General features: G+C 29.5%; 1 protein-coding gene across 1 annotated transcript in view; it reads left to right on the top strand.

The window, feature by feature from the left end:
• The window catches only part of LOC118066849 (extracellular serine/threonine protein CG31145), a 34,760-nt gene that overhangs the window by 6,387 nt on the left and 9,381 nt on the right, over positions 1–18,992 (top strand). Inside the window, exon 2 of the mRNA XM_035083204.1 lies at positions 17,827–17,951. Within this exon, the coding sequence (XP_034939095.1) occupies positions 17,827–17,951 (125 nt within the window). The remainder of the gene's footprint in view (positions 1–17,826; positions 17,952–18,992) is intronic.

Below are 18,992 nucleotides of genomic sequence, written 5' to 3'. Positions count from 1 at the left end.
GAAATGCTAATAATATTCATATCTATATTACCTTCAAACAATATTGGCAAGTGAGAAAGTGAATAAATGATAAGGTATTTGTAGCTCAAAAAGAGCATCACTTATGAGGCATAATAATAAAAGTGGAAGCAACTAACTTTCAGACTAATCAGACACTCACGCTTGTCTTTTATGAATTAAACTTTCAAACTCTATTTTACTGAAACTCAAGTGTTTAAACGCTCTTTTTTTTTACCACTAACTTGATATATATTGTTGAAGTCGATCACTCAAGTGAATCGTTGGACGCATTACGTGCTGATCTATAATAAAAGCTATGAAAAATACTGTGAATTTCCAGACTCGCAGAACCGCGAACTTATGAAAAAAAACCTATCTATGACCCACTTGCCGTGACACTGTTCTATCACTTCTTTATTGATAGATTTCCCTTAGCTAATGAATTTCAAATTATCAGAAATGGCTTATTTATTGCAGTCTTTGTTGATTTATCTTTTGTTTCGGTTTTCAAACCACAGACAAAAAGATTGAGAGAGTTTGATGAAGAAATATCTTGATGAGATAATCAAACCGTTTCATTAGTATTGTTTACATTGATTTGCAAAAAAAGAATTTTATAAAAAAGAAAAATCTTTAGCTTGAAGTAAAATTTAATTAAACAATTGTTGGTTTTGTTTGTAATAAATAATGTTTTATTATTGTTTACAAATTTGAACCATTTTAAGTAACTCAGTATGAGAGATGTATGATAGCAGTTCCTTTTTTCCAACATCATAATCTCAATCGTGAAGAAAGATAAAGATTAGAGCTTCTTAATTCTTTTTTTCTCACAATAAATTTCTAGTTAATTAAAATGCAAAGTTACATAAATAAAAAAAAAACAACAATTAAATATGTATTTCAATACAATAAATTTTTTTACTCACAATTGTTTATTATTTTTATTATTATGAATATTATTTCAATGTGAACAAAATTTACCTCTAATTGATTCAATTAATAAAAATAACATTATAGAATGTTTTGAGTTTTATTGAATAAATATTTCTGATAAATTATAAATCAAGTTTAAATAAAATACTTTCTCTAATAATTTTTACCGAAATGATAATCAGTATTTTCACCTACATGTCAATAAATTTGATAAAATAAATCAGAAAATCTATTTCAAGTGTTTGATAATAATAAATTCTCTTTGAACTCAACAAAAACTTGATAATTAATTACTGTTTATTTGATTAATATTATATATAAGGAAGAAGAAAAAAAAAAAGATTAATTAAAAACTATATATGATGAAGAGTAATCTTATCATGATATTAAATATGTAAAAGCTATCAGTGATGTATAATTAAGTAGGAGTTGTAGGGAAGTGGGTCTGCAATCAAGTAACGAGTCATATATGATAGAGACAGCAAAATGGAGAGAGCAGTAGTCAGTTATTTGAACCATACGGATGCAAATTTGAATTTCCACCTGATTTCCATAGACGGAGTCCTCGCTCGAACATATTATAGTACTTCTAGGAGTAAGTCGAGCACATGAATTTAATATTCCACACGTCGTCACATAAATGTATGTATTTTGGTAGTTTATGCGATTGGTCAGACTTCATATGTCCGTTACTCTTTCTCTTAAAAAGACCTCAACCCCTAAATGGTAGAGCACCAACAGTGCCAACTCTTCGTTACGTCTATGTGGAATGTCACCTTCTAGTAAAGTAGATTACACCATCATATTTTGATTATGAAATAGGCTACGTAGAAAGGGACTGACATCGAGTAACGAGGCTTTAGTGTAACCACAACGCACGTCCAACTCTCGTGTTTGAGAGCATAAAGTGTGGTTGCATGCATCAAATGTATATACAGTTGGCGACGAAGCAGAAATCACCGAGGGGAGTACACAAGTCCCGTTAGCGCGAAATGACTCGCGCTATGATTAATCCTGCATTACAGACATGTATGTGCTACACATTTGAGGTATATAAGCGAGAGGTTACTTACGCTGTGATGAACATCAAAATCTATTGTACTGTTAATTACTAAAACATGCATCATCCTCATCATCGCAACCAACTTTGTTAATCTCAGTTTCCTATAACGTATATACATATATATATTATCTAATTTAATACCACAATAAAACTACATTATTGGTGTATTATTAGTTGATAAAAGCTCGAAGTAAATAAAAATAATCATCATTCACTTTTGTTTTACTAATTAGTTACAGCAGGGTGATTACAATATTTGATGCCAACTTGGTGATTGATTTTGAATAGTTTGATGGATGCTATTCATTCATCAACATGGATGAATTTATTGCTAACATTATATGTATAATATCAATTATTTTTTATTACAACTATCATTAGTAACAGTTTAATTTGAATAATCTAGTATCGAAATAAAAGAAAAGTTTTTGGGTATAGATCAGATGTAGCATCAATTTACATTCATTTGGAACACTTTTAACGGTTAATGAGTTCTACCTAGAAATTTTTACTTCAACTAGGCAATTAGATAAAGACTTTGGTGAAGCTTTAAAAAAATTTCTAGTCAATCAATATTAGCTAATTAGATTAAACCAATACAATAATTTATTTCTTACAATCAGTCAATTTATGGATCCAACATCCATCATTATGAGAACTATGCTATTTTAAAAATTAAATCCTTTTTAAAAAAAAGTGAATGGCTGAATAGAATGAACTTCAACATGTCTATGCTATTGTATCAACGTCTCTCTCATATTTATAAGCGGATATTTCAATATTTGAGAAAGTTAAAAGACTCTATTTAAACAAATAGCATGTTATAAAATTCATAGAAGCCTTTTTATTAGCTATTATTACTAAGTGATCATTTTCTATGCTTGGTTAAGAATTTTTCAATTTATAAATGATTCTTTAATGAGCTATGCTACTTAAAGTAATGATTATTTATTCTTTACTCGTCTATAATTTTATTGAAATTTAATGAACACAATCAGAAATATTTTTCTAATAAGCTATATATATAAAGTTAATATTTCAATTAACGTAAAAAAATATTTAGCAAAAAAAAAGTCTCATGATAATGAAGTATTTAATTAGAATTTTTCGAGGCTGTTCATCACTGTTAAATACCTGGACTCATTATTCTCAATGTCAAGATAAGGATAAAACGATCAAGGAGAAAGAAAGATATATATTGGTAGGAAAAACCTTCTCATGATTGTCACGCACCAAATAGAAAAAATATAACACTTATTGTTTTCTAGCTGATTGTTCCCAACAGATTTCGTCACGTGCGAACACTCGATCATTTGGACTACCGTTAGATTCTCTGTTATGTTTTTTCGTTCTTTATAATCTATAATGGTAACTAGCATTACGGAAGTAACCCGTTTGTAGTATATGAGAATGTTAAGATCTTAACAGTTGTTTTCATTATGATACCATTATTATGCATCAACAACAATGCCAGTTGATCCAAATGTATTTTTTATGTGCTGATATTCATTCAGACATTGCTATTTTCACCAGTAACATTTATTAAAAATGGTTATTTCATGAAATTAAAAAATATTCATTTTGAAAACCTGGGTCATGAATATTCAACAAGTTGATATTTAAAATTGGTACAATTATACTTTCTAATAATTCTGAAATAATAAATTAGACTTTGAGAAGCTATTAATGATTGAAGGAATATCATACTTAGGTATAAAAGTTTATTAATTATAAATATAAAAAATGTTTCAGTCAGAATAATTTTTTTTTATTTCACTCTTCTAGAGTAATGAGAATCATAAACAGAAACAAAAAAAATACATAAAAGCATTTTTGGCTTTCAAATAGTAGTGCATATTAAATTTTAAAGATAGCCATCTGAGGCAGTACTTTCTGTCAAATATTTGAGGTTTCAGCTGTACTTGTTGGTATATATGGACCCTCCAACCTTTAGGAAAGAGTTGACTGAACTGGCCAGGTTTCTAAAGACTTTTGGATAAAAAGCGATAGTAAAAAATTCCGACACTTTATATACTTGAAAACAAGGAAAAAAAATTCATAACACGACGTGTCATGAATTCGTGAAGTACTCGTGAGCTTTTATTAAAACTTGTCTGCTGTAAATTTTTTTGTGCAAGTTAATTTTTTAGAATTATCTTGAGGTAATTTTTAGGAAAAAAAAATACTCTTTTATGAATTTATATTTATTCTTATATTTTTTTTTTTTACAATCGTCCATCTGACATTTTTATATCTTACTTCTCTGAAGTTATTTCTTTATATGGATAGTCACAAAGATACCACTCAATACACTTGGCTATCATCTAGTCGTTGATTTTCATAAAATGCAAAAAGGATCCTAGCAAACTTTACCCAAGAGATGACAGTAACAATTGAGAAACGTCTGGTTGAATATGAAATTATTATTCATACACCTATCAACGAAAAGTGCACGCGATGTCCAGAATATGCACGAAATCAGAGCACCTGCTAGTCAATATCTATTATGAAAAATGGAGAATAGCAGAGATGAATGAAAATACGAACCAAGACTAGGACTGTAATAAAAAAAAAACATTTCAGAATTTTATTGGACAACTTCATGTAAATGACTCTCACTAACTGAAATAATTATTACAAGAAAACCCGTCACCTGTCAGACGTAAAATATTTTTTATTAAATTCAACAAATAGTCTCGTAAAAAATTATTTGAATCTTACTTACTCTTACTCTTACTCTTCTAAGTTTTATATTTTATCAGAGGAAAATGTAGGATCATGAGTCACTTTTTGTTTTTATTTAATTACATTCTACTCTGTTAAATCATCATCAATTGTCACTTTTCGAAGCATCTGTTTATTGCCAAGAAGTTATTTTTCAATATATCTATGGGTTAGCTAATAAAAGACATATCCATAATAAATGAATGGACCATATTAAAGACTGGGCCATAATCCTACCTTCTCCTCTACAAGTCTTATGTACTGAAAATTTATTATAATTTTTCAAAATTAAAATAAAGAAGGAAAGAAAATATTGGATCAAGATTGAAAATAATGATTTAATACTGAACTAGCAATGTATAAATCTTGCTTCCCATTAGAATTTTTCTGATTTTAAATTTAAATAATACTTATCAATTATTTTAAAATAAAATATTTGATACTTATAATTTATTATAATATTCAAAGTATTATAAACACTTCATGTATGGCATTTTTAAATATATAATATTCATCAACTCTACATGTACTCTACAGAATAAATATTAATATTGACATAGTTTATGGTTCAAAAACTCAGAGTTGATACTTTAAACGACAAACTAAGTATGTTCTAATAATTTAAATTAATTAAACTGAATTTATTGTAAAAGAAAAACCCTTAAATAATTATTTTACAATTCAGTTAAATGATAATCATCATCACAGAAGATGATTATTAAATCTGAATAATTGTCATTGTCAACATTGATAATAACTTATTGAAATGCAACTAATTTCAAACAGTAGATGATATTAAAATTTGATACAGCAAAATGCTTCATGAACATGAATGATATTTAGTCATACAACTAAACAATCACATATCTTTCTATGTTATTAATATTAATTATCTACAGATTTTAATAACAATATGTACCATTATAAATAACAGTTAATTAAATTATTTGAAAATTGAAATATGTTACGAGATATTACTTTGCACAGAAAAAAATCCTCTTAATGAAAAAGTTTCACTTTTCCACTGATTAAAGCATATATATATATATATATATATATATATATATATATATATATATGTATATACACATATATTTTTTATCACACTCACCGTTTTTTTATCATGCATCAGCGTAAAAGCAAGTGAATTTATTACTAGAGCAACTAGAGCGAAAATAAAATGTAAAAAATGTCATATGCGTGATTTTTTCCATTGTAAATTTCTCGTTACTTGTCACCGGTTTCTTTTTGTTTATAGTATTCTTTAAAATCAATCTTTCTTTTTTATAACATTAATAATTTAATTGTTAAAATAGAATAATTTCGTTTCATTTACTTTTTTTATTATCAAAACTTCATTAATTGAAAACACATCAAACAATGAATGGAGAATGGAGTGGTGTAATTTGACCAATTTGATATATAGAAAATCGTGTAGCTATTTTTTGAATCAGCCTGTTAAAAACCCTTTCCAACACTGGCCGCACTCGAGTTACGACAGTTGGCGTGTAATTTAAGGTTTATTCTAGCACATATATACATGAACTCGACACTAAAAATGATGCTACAAGGTTGTAATTTAACTTAAATGCTTGGTGTTTCAATATAATTCTAGAATCGTAAAAGAACTGTCTTGGAATATACTAAAATTAAATAATCATTTTATGTACCGTAATAATTGCCATTTTCTTAAATACTTTCTGCGAATTAATTAGCTTTGTTTTCAAAATAACTCATCACTTAGAAAACGAGTTATATTTATTCCCTCAATTATTTTTTTATTCATTCAATTTAAATTTATAGTTTTTTTTTTCTTTTCAGTCATCACTGATGTCTTATTTATAAAAATGTATTAGTTTAGATGTTTTTAATATTAGTTTAATAGTTGAATACACTTCTAATGGTACGCTAGAGTAACTTCCTTGTTCTACTAATTTCCATAAAGTCTAGAAAGCAAAGAGAATTAAAAGAAGTCAAGATGACGATAATCAAATTTCTGATCATCACACCGCGATATCTTTTTTTTTTACAATTAATATTATGGTATGCCAATTTTTACGGGCTATTAAATCTGTTTGAAGATTGATGGAAAAGAAGAGGCGCAAATAATTTGAGAAAACTATTGATTCAATTTACTTCAAGGATAATAATAAATTATTGAAACGTTGTTTATAAGTAGCTTCAGCAGAAATAAATTGGCTCTATTCATTTTACTTGATGGATTCGTTATTTTTTTTTCTGTATTTATCTATAGATATTAAATCAACTTGGTAAGTTTTTCTTATTACCGTTTTCTTTTTTTTTTCTTCATTTCTTTGGCTAAAAGTGCAAAAAGATGTCGTTGGTGAATAAGCTTCGTTTAAAAGTGGGCGTTAAACTAATTGTAAGTAGTGCTGAGCTCGTTTAGTTAGATAATGAGAAACCATTATCCTTTATTCGTTCAAGTCGAGCGATATTATTACTGAAGTGTGAGAGTTATATTTTTTTGGAAGTTTGAAATCCATTTAATTTTATTTCTCTTATAATTTCGATTGAATGAGAAAGACTAGACTTAAAAAATGTCTTAATATCTAAAGAATATTTTTTTTTTCTTGAAAATTTAGCAAGAAGATATTGAAGAATATATTCTCTACTTTCTGATGGCATCCATTTTATTTGTTGCACTGTCATTTTTTGGAGAGTTATGTGAAATCGAAGTCGAAATGGACTTTTTTCTCTTCAACATATGATAACTTGACTCCAAAAAAGTCTCACAACCATTTTTAGATCCATTTTTAAATTCGAAAATTTTTCCACAATAACTTTCTTAATATTTCTAGTTTAAATTCAAAAACTTTTTGAATAATCTAACAAAAATTTTGTTGCATTATTTTTTCATTAACATCATCATTCACGAATAAACTTGTCATAGGATAAAAAAAATTTATTAAAAATTTTAAATGTCAATAAACCTTTCAACTTCAACAAACTTTTCACTTCAAAATAGAAGAAATAATTGACAGTTTATGATTATTCTTCAGACTGTTCATCAGTGCTCCACTTTCTTGTTAATAGAATATGTGTCAACTAATTCATTTTTGAACACCCGATTATCATACTAAAATTGACAAGCATCCATAATTAAAATACTTGAACAGACATTAAAATGAGTTTCATGTAAAACAGATTAAATAAAGTATCTCAGCAGGATGAAAATAGCTTTTAACTCCACTCAATATCAATAATTCTCGACTTGACAGTCTTTGATGCGTAGGTGGATGAATATTTGAAAAATTCACCTTAGTTATGATTATTATCTGAGTTTTATTCCAACCTGAGGCCATGATAAATATGATATAACTTTAAAATTAATCTCGATTCCTCAACGTTTCATCACGAACACTCAATTTTTCCGAACTCGTGCTCTCTTTCCGTTACTTCGAAATGTCGCATGCATGCATAATGCATATTGTACTTCCTGACGCGAGTAGGGTTTACAATACTGTTTCAATCCTGTGAATATCGATGTACTACATCCTCATAAAATTAGAATATTACTTACAGGTTAATAATGCCAAACATAATCATCTGCTGATATATATTCAATAAATCTATCTAATTTCCGGCAAAGTTTGCTCATTATTATGCAACAGATTTTAAGCTTAAAATATGACTACCTTTATTTTCAAGTGCTACACAAGTGAGTAGAAAGTTTATTCATTTAATACGCGATTAAATTCATAACATAATTGATTATTTAACGCAATAATAATATTATTGAAAACTAGTTTTATAACTAAAAGCCATTAATATTCTTAAACGCCTACTTGGTTATTGTAGTTTAATAATTTCATATTTTATCAAAGTTTTTCGAATAAATAATTTCTTTTTTGATATTAAATGAAACTTTTAAGTTGTCTGAAAATTATTTCATATTGATTTATTTATTAAAAAAATGAATAAATATTTTTATAAATATTAAAGTAGCATGAGAATAGGTGAATGTTGGAAGAAAATAAAATATATGTTAGCCTTTTAGATTAACATCGTTATATTACATAGACCTTAACTTGAATCATCTTCGATATAATGACCAACATACCGTGGCATAAGTATCACAAATCTACAGAAATTACACAGAGTATGAGTATTACTGTATTTTTTCTCACTCTATTGCTTTAACTGTAAATAATCCTCAACGTTATGTTAGAAAATGTTTCATTTTTACTCTTGTCAAATTAAATAAAGTTACAAATTCAATTTTCTCATAATATATTGGAGATTTTTATCAATTAAAAATGTTTTAAAAAATATCGAAAATTTTTCACTGTAAAATGGTGCTATTAATAATATAAAATTAAATGAATTTTTTTCTACTTCTTTTTTAATTTAAAATTACTTGTAATTAAAGTAATATTATTGAATTAGAGATAAGCTATCACGTAGGTTCGTTAAAAAGATAGACTAATAAAAGGAGAAAATGTAAGAACGATAAATGGTATTTGTAATAAATGTTTTGTATCGAACAATTATTACCTCGTGGGCAAAGTAAAGCCAATTGATTTAATTAGATTTATCAGTGAATTCATATGAATTCTATTGTGTACGAAATTCAATTGACCGAAAATAAAAATTTATTTCCATCATTCAATAAAGCCACTTTATTAATGTTTAATTGTCGTAAAGATATGCTGCAATAAATCGTGATAATTTTTAATGAAAATCAGAGTTTAAAATATGGCTGCTTTATCACAATGTAAAATGTATATTACACCTTGTTTAATCTTTATTATTATTTGATGCTGTCTTTGAAGTTACCGTAAGAAGGAGTACAATATTGGCCTCTTCATGACTGTCTTTTTGTCATGAAAAGATAAGATTCAAGCTAAATATCATTATCATAAGTTTTTTGCTCACTATGAAAAGTAACGAATGAAAATTCCAAGTTGTTTGCTGCTGAATGGAAATCTCGTTAGCAGAAATTCTGAGAGGAATTTTTTATGATTTTCAGTCTAGATGATGTAGAAATAATAATTTTTTTATTCAGAAAAATAAAGTTATTATTTTGATTATTCATAGTAGTGAGTTAAGTTAAGCATCACATTCAAGTAGTAGATTTGTTAATCTTTGATATAAAAAAAAATTCGAAAAAATAAAAACTATTTTTTTAATCATGAAAATATGAATTTCTTCAAATGTAAAATATTCATGAAATTAAATGAATTATCTTATCGCAACAACCGTCATTTGCATGAATAAGTTAAGATAACAGCAACAACAACAACAACGATTGTACAGCCTATTAATTCAAAAAATCCTTCAATAAAAACATTTTTATGCTCAAACTCGTTTACACCTGCAGTAACTTATCAATAAAAAAAATTACCTGATAAAAAACGTGTAAAATATCTACAAAGCTATAAATAAATAAATAACTTATTCTTTAAACACACACAAACACGATTATAACTGCAATCATTTCAAGGTGAATACATTCTTGCTATTTTTTTCATGGTACATTGGATACTCACGTAAATTCTTTCATCATAAATAAAAGTCTTTATGCATCAATAGACAGCAAATGAAATCCAGTCTCATGAATTTGCAATAAGCCTTCACAATTGTTATCACACATACATGTTATATGTATCTATACAGCATATACATTTATACACAATCAAGTACACCAAGATTCGTTAAGCATTTCTCCCATTATCTTGATATGCATGGGTTCACCAGGATCTTCAGCAGTGCTATGTAAATATTAGTGCAATTTCCCATTATTGGGGAAACGCATATGATTGAGGTAAATTGAGTGCAGACAGAAGATACCAATGCTTCCCTGTAACTAAGGTACATACCGGCTTGTGATTCACCACTTACTTGTTTACAAAGCTGGAGCCTTCATTGGCATTTCTATGCCCGAAATCACTCGACGGGATTGCAAATAGTCCTCATCATTTGTTTGTACTATTAAATTGCTATGTTCATTTTCTTACCAACAGCTGCATTCATTGATAATACATTTATTACACAACTGCCATTCATTTTTAATCCTTATTAATGATTGTATATGAAAACAAAAAATGTCGTTGAATGAAAGGAATCTATTTAATCTTGATAGAATATTCAATTGACTTTTTATAAGCAATAAGAATTACACTAAATAATTCCTACTTCTATCCCATTTTCTGACATTTACCTTTCTCAGAGAGCTCATTCAGACTGCTGTTCTCTATATATAGACACATTTGTACTTCCAGATTACTCGTAAAAATTTCAACATCACAAGAAACAGTTGAAACGTAATATTCAATACATTTAGCTGTTTTTTTTTTCAATAATTACTCGGTTCATGTTCTTTCAATTATTGGAGATATGTAGGATAATTAAGTTAATTGAAATGATTCATGACCATATGGATTTATTTTTCATTTATTGAATGAGATATTTTCAATAAAAATCCAATTAAATTATTATGAAATAATTTGTGCTTTGATTGATAAGCTTAAGTGATCTAACTTTAGCTGATATCAGCATTTTTTTCTGCAATACACAATTAGAATGTAGGTATTGATGATATGGATTATATGCAAAAAACCTCTTCTCTAGTTTTTTTAGATGTCTTCTTGGAGATAGGTAATATGATTTTCTAGATGAAAAAAATTTTTCCTATGAAAAGAATCATGGCATAATTATTCATTCACTTGGAGAGACTTTGATAGAATTTATTAGATAGATATTAGACATTTCTTCCATCAATATCCAGGATAAATTAGTTTATTTGATTAACTGTCTTTTACTTCTATCCGAACCGCGTCTGAATGTTCTCTTATTCACTCCGTAACCTATCGGATATTCTAGTCTTCACGTTGCAAGACTTCCTCTTCCACTGTCTTCGATTCTCTCTCTTTACCACTCACTCTTGCAAGACGCGCAAACTGCAAACCGAATCTTCTGCTGTAGATTGAGTTCGCGACACACGCGCTCGCGCGACTCAAACTAATCTTGTCTGTGATCCTCCAACCGTCTGTGTCTCTACACTACATTCTCTCATCTCCTCGTCTCTCACTTGCTCGCTTCTTTATTATACTTACTCTCTCTTGTCATTTTGCTTTTCTCAATTCCCGTTGCAATCCCGTGTGTCACATCTCCGAAATATCGAATCAAGACTTAGGTATTTCAACCACGGTATCACCTGCGTACCCAACTTACTTGCTATACAACTGTTGTTATCGAATCGATACTGACACTCTTACTCGACTAGAAGTAATTTCAAAAAATTCTTTATTTACTTTTGTGTTATTGTCAAAGTTTCTTTTATTTATTTAATTTATTGATTTTATATCTATTGGATGCGCAAACCTCAACAACAATAAGACCACCTTCACCATCAGCTACATCACCCACACCAATCAATCACTTGTAATAAAACCATTCTTTTCTCACAAGTCATTTTGTCATTTAATTTACCATCATCTTTTAACTAAAGTCAATCTTTCATAATTTATCTATAAACATTCATACATTTCAAACAATAGATTGAACAATTTAATTGCTAATTTATATTGTTTATCATAAAATGATTCATATCGAATATTTTCAATAATAGGATTTAATATAGATTCCTTAGTAATTGACATGTATTGAAATACCTAATGTTTCAATTCAATCAATGACATTTACTAATAATAAAATTAATTACTGTTGAATGATAGTTGAATTATTGTATTAATATTATAATAGATGAACCATTGATGCTTTACATGGATAATTATAATATTATCAAAACTAACCAGATACCTTGAACTATTTTTAGCAGTATCTAACTATAAATAAATTAATCAAGCTAAAATAAATGTTTTCAATGTTTAATATTTTTTAAAAATATTACTACTTTGTGGTGAATAACAAATAACGATCCTTACAGGGTATCATTTATTCACAGTTACGTACTTATTTCCTGTTATTACCACAAGCCTCAAGCTTTCAGACAGCGTTATTCTGAAGCAAACTCCGACTTAACAGCTAACTTGTATATGTCAATCACAAAAAACATATTCTACCACAAGAAAAGCATTTTTCCCTCCATTTGAATGATACATGACACTTGAAGTCTTTGAATTTTACAGATCTCATATAAAATTGAAATATACTTTGACTACTTCCTATTCAGGTTTAAAAAATCCTAAATGATTCATCGAGATCATTATAGATCCCAGCTCAAAAGTTTGAAATGACTGATTTTAAATTTATATATAAAATATTAAATAGACCACTTAATTGATTGTCTGCTAAAAGTATCAATATAATCATGACTCCAACATAGTGATACTACTTAGCATATATATCTTTTATTCTAAATCATTTCCGATCATTACCATTTAACTTCATTTACTCATTATCCCTCCGACTGAAATCCTCGAAGTTTAATCCACAGCAATACTAATTCAATTAACTCAGTCTCAATCGAGTTTGCAAAGAGCTGAAAAGTCTTACTGCTTTAATACTTTTTTGTGTCTGTATCAGAAGAGCATTAAAGTTTATTGAAAGTTAATTTTAAGATTAGAAATAAAATATTCATGTTATGTAAATAAATATTAGAACTTTGAAAATTAAATAATAAATAACAATTAAATAAATCAATCATCCTTATAAAACTGTCTCTTCCATAGAAATACACTCAATATGACACGAATTATTGCTAGCTTGACATAGTTCTATCTTTAAAAGGAAGATTGATCAATTTTAATTATTCATTCATAGAATCACATTTTTTAGAAATTGAATACAATTTGTTGAGCTGAAAAATTATTCAACGAAGTGAGCTAAAAACAAGCCATGATTCGCTAGATGATTTATTGATGAATGTTGGATCCAATGATTCAGAAGAATTTTGAAGTGATTAATGATGAATATATCTTGGTAATGGTTGTAATTCAATATTATTTATACAATTAACTTATTGATAATGATAATAATTATTATTATAATTAATCTATAGATAGCACAGAAACTAAATAAATATAAATACATATATGGTACTGTAATGTACATGGAAAGGATTACATATAGAGTGAACCAACAATCGCTCGAGGGCATAACAAAATCCATTATCTATTTAATAATAAAACAATTTTACTATTTGCTATTATTATTCTGAAGTTGACAGGTTTTTCTTTCTTCATCATCTCCAGTTCTTTTGATTTTTTATTCAATTATCTCATGATATTCTACATCATGATGAAACATAGTCCAAGCTTCTTCATTCAAGATAATGTATTATTTATTTAAATAAATTGACTGAATAATAAAAATAATTATTATTTTATTATCGAATTGATTGTGAATTTGTTTAATTATGGAATAAAAAAATCTTTTATTCAGGTTTGTAAATTTAACTCTTTGAACTTAACTGTTACATTTTTGATAAAAATTTTGATTATGTGCTTGATGGATAACAAAAATAATTGTCTAACTTAATGAAGTAATTGAAGGAGTCTCTGTATCTCTGCTGGTAAAATCTGTCTGTACATAATGGAATAGATGCCAATCCTAATTGGCTAGACAATATTTTGATTGTCATATCTCTCTCATGAAGTGATATCTGTGAAGTAACTTAAAAATATCATCTTCAAACTAATTATTGACTAAGATTGACTAACTTTAAGGTTGTTTATTTATTTAAACGATAAAATTTACCTGTCAAAAGCATGTAGAAAAATAAAAGTAAAGTGCTTACACAGAGTGTGTGTCATGTGGGTTGAAGTGGTGATAGCTTTTTCAGTACGACAGACCGAGACGCGACGAATAATTCGTAAAGATTTAGTGGTGTTTCGTGAAGTGGTTAGTATGCATCCCATACGATCCAGAGGGGTTAAAGCGTATCACCATCTCCATCTTCTACTATCAACTCAAAAGAGTTGTCTCATGTGTAACTACAGTGTGAAAGCGATGATTTTTCCCACCAAAGTATATTTTTTAGTTTATTCATGTATATATGCATATTTTTTTCTCTCTCCTTCACTACTGTATATGCCCTTTTTTTTTAGTCATAAAATTTTATAGAAGTTCCCCATGAATTTCAAGTTTTTAAATATTTATCACTACCACTACTGACCAAAATAATTTATTTATTTCTGATGTAAATTCATCAGAGAATATTTATTCAATGCAAATATTTTGTTCAGCTAGACATAATCTGATAAATAATAGTATATTCATCATACAGAATTATTATTTTCAATTATCTTGAGTTATCAATAAAATCATTTTATTCAATCCATTAAAATATTTATTATTTATTTTTATTTGGAGAGCATGAAAAAACTATTTCAATTTAGAAACATAAATAAAGAAAAGTTTGTAAGCTTGTAATCAGAACTTAATGAGAGTAAAAAATACAATTTCTACCTCTGTAAACTGTTGCAATCAGGTTAATTATTTAGTAATAATTAATTACATAATTCGGGTATTTAATTTTCATTCATTAAGAGCATCAATATATTAGAACTTGCACGTAGGAGTTGTCAATCAAATAAGAGGCTATCATGAGCTCGAGATCTTACTTGGAGTTTCTTAGAATAAGATTATATCAACTTGAATTCATTTTTAGAATTGACTTCTTTCAATTAAATAAATGAATAAAAATAAATTTAAAGAAAGATTTATTTAAAAATTGAAAAATATATTCTTATTTTTGGTTAAATTAAGTTGAAGTTGTTTTAAATATTTATATTGAAATGAAATGAATGTCTGATTAATTTTAGTGAATTAATAAAGATTATAGATAAATTTAAAATCATAATCTTTGATAGTAGAAATTAATTTCATATGATTTTCTAGAATTTTTTGTGATGCACTTTTCAAATCTTGATATCTTTTCACCATCTCTTCCATTTCTTCGAGCTGCTCTTTTAGTCAGACAACAATAAAGGGCAGCATCCGGTGCAGTTCACCCACGGGACACTGGAGATGACGAAAAAGAGAAAACCTCAGTAAAGAACGACTCCATACCTCTTCAGCTTTCTCACTATCTTGGGAAAACCTCACGTTTTCCGACTCATTTTGAAAAATTTTTTTTTATTCTTATCTTTCTTTCTTTTTTTTTTCTCCTTCTTCTTTTCTATTTCTTTTGCTTACTGAGTCCTATATCAGGCCGCCTACTTTGACTCAAAGAGGTCGTGAAGTAGAAGCGGAAGAGTAAACCGCGTGAGAGAGCTATTCTATGCATTTTAAAAAGCGCTCAGAGCAAGTACGAATTACTAAGGATATACAGAATTGAAACAACAGCTCGTACGCAAGAAAATGTGGTCGCAAAATCATCCTCAAATAGAATCACTTGTGAGAGAAGGATTTTTTGCCATCTCACACACTTTCACTCTTTCTTTAATGTTATGCTTTTTCTTTCTCTCTTTTTTCACTGTCTTCATGACTACTTCATTACTTTGCATGATAATCGTAGAATAAAAATTTGTCATCGTCATACTAGTCTAAAGGACAAAAGTGAGAAAAAAAAGAAACATTTCTCGATAAATAAAATAAGAATTTCATTTTTTTAATTCTGAAGATGAATGAGATGGAAAAATATTTTTTAATAAATAATAAATTTATTATAAAAATAGCAAAAAGAAACTTGAATGAACAGAAATCATTTTTTTTTTTTATAAGAGTATTAAATTATTGAAAAGAGATATTTTTTGATAAAAATGATCACTAAATGTTGATAAAATATTTTAATTATTTAAGTGAAAAAATACTATGACTTTCTCGAGTATTTTGACTATTTATTTTTATTTTTATTCACCGAGGTCAAAGCAGGGGAGGGAAGAGGGGAAGAGAGGGGGAACCAGGCGAGGGAGGGGAAAGGCGAAGCAGGAAACAGAGGGAAAAGGGGCGCACAAAACGAAAGCGCCGGGAGGAGGGGGGAAGGCGGGAGAACAGAGACGAGCGGGAGAGACAGTCCGCAGAGGGGAGCGACAGAGAGAGAGGGCGGGGGGAGGACGAGAAAGCAGGGGGAGAACGGGTAGAACCCGGGAAAAGGAAACGCGGAGAAGCGAGCGGAGTGAAAGGCAAAGCAAGGCCGGGGACGACAAGAAGCGCGAAAAGAAGAAAGAAGGGGGAGAAAGAGCGGCAAAAGGGGGGAGCGAGAAGAAGGAGTGAGGGGCGAGAAAGAGGAGAAGAGGGGGGAAAGAGAACAGCAAAACAAGCGCGGAAGACACCAGAGGGGCCCAAGAGAAGGGGACACGCGCGCCCGCCGGCAGAACACCTAGCGGGAAGGACGGGCAGAAACCAGGGGAAGCCCACAGGGGGCGCGAGAGGGGGGACGGGGACGAGAGGGAGGAAGGGCGGGCCACGGCCACACGCGGGGCAGAAAAAAAGCAGAGGCAGAGGAGGGGGGGGGGGGAGGGAGGCGCAAACCAGAGGAGGAGGGGAAAAAAGGAAGGAGAGAGAGGGAAGACAGGGGGGCCCGGGAAGGAAAGAAGGAAAAGGCGCAGACGGAAGAAAAAAAGGAGGAGGGGGAGGGGACGCTCGTGCCGACAAAGAACAACAAAAAAAACCAGGGGAGTGAACGTTAAGCAGCAGTGAAGAATGGGGGCAGAAAGCCAGGACCGGGGGGGAAAAGAAGAAGGAGGGAAGAGGGGGAGCGGGGGACAAAAACAGCGTCCGCGTCCCCTGTGGTTTGCCTCCCCCGTACTTCGCCAGCTCCTAATCCTTAATGGTAAACACCAACTGGCGCCACAAAAGAGTAAATTGTGATCACTTCGTCGCCGTCTCCTACCAACCCCACGAGCAGCAGCATCGCTCTTTCAGCACCTTATTATGGATAGAACTGTTCCAAAGAAAGATTTTGCCCTCCAAGCCATCAGTTCTCCTGCTGCTAGTTTTGGCTTTTATTTCCGTCCTCCTCCTTTTTTCCCTCTTCGGGACGCCGCTTGCCGACGTCCTTTCTTATTTGCCGCATTCCACCCTTTAGCGTAGGAGAGAAGTATTTCTCTTGAATAAAATTTCACTTAGATCAACTAGGGTAGAAAATTTAACCCTTCATTGTATAAATTATTTAAAAGTATTCCATCTTAGTAATAATTTTAATTCATAAGTCTGACATGATTAATTTTTGTTTCCAGAGATAACATGACAACACTGCAGAAATTCCATCTACAAATATCAAGATCAGAACTTTATCCAAAAGACTCACCGATTGTTAATCAATTACTTGACGAAATGGCAACGAAGCCAATCCTTCATGTGTGTAAGTTCCTTTTTATGTCTCAAAATGAGCTTATTTAATCATCTTCTAGTGTAGGAGGTGAAATGTGTTCCATTCATCACATATAATATAACAAATTGTCAGATCCGGTGGTGAAGCTCATAAGTACATTAATTCATCTTTGTAACATGAAGGATACAACTCGTATAAAATATTATAGTCTTATAGCCTTATGTATGGATATATAGAGACTATATCCGTCCATTATAACACAAACATTCGAAACCCTCACAAGAATATTTGGATCGATAAACGCGTGACAAATTTATTGCCGGAATAGATCAGACACGCGATGGAAGTAAAAGACAATTTAAGTACATCCGTCGTATTCTCCCTTCCTGCATATTGTTTGATGTATCAACTCAATTAAATTCATCGAATTTATTTGAATAAATTCAATGAACATCAATCATGTTAAGCATAAACATTCAGAAGATACCAAATGAACAAAACTTTGAGTTACTTAAGTAAATGGAAGTCATTTTGCATCGTTTGTATATTAATATTATTATTATACAATTCCCCTTACTTTCGTTCAGTTATTCTGTCTTCTATATAAACCTTGTGTTTGCATTCTTCAGCGATATAAATTGTACACAAACTTCTGAATTATTCTCAAAAAGATGAATTCTTTTTTTTTTGTAGACTTGAAAATTTCAATAGAAATTATGTTATTCATTCATGAATTTAATTTTGTAGAACATTTTGAATTATGAAGAAAACCAGACTAACACATGTCAATTCTCATGATACTTAGTTGTCTCACTAATTAAGCCAAAACTGATTCAATTAAACTCATGTAACTATCATTTTTTAATTCCATTCTATTTTGTTCAACAAGATGTGATCAAATCTCATGGTATATTTTAAAAGTGAAGTAAATAATAAAATGTCTCGTTTCAATAGAAAACAATATTTTTAGTTTCATTTTATTTATTTACATGATCATTGATCAAGTTTTTTTTGTTAGAAACAAATATCATCATAAAATGTAATGGATGATGAAAAAATTTCATTTTATCT

This window comes from Chelonus insularis, unplaced genomic scaffold, assembly GCF_013357705.1.
Source record: "Chelonus insularis isolate UGA/USDA-ARS -01 unplaced genomic scaffold, ASM1335770v1 contig_358_pilon, whole genome shotgun sequence".
Taxonomy (NCBI): domain Eukaryota; kingdom Metazoa; phylum Arthropoda; class Insecta; order Hymenoptera; family Braconidae; genus Chelonus; species Chelonus insularis.
This window is presented reverse-complemented; position numbering and strand designations above follow the sequence as displayed.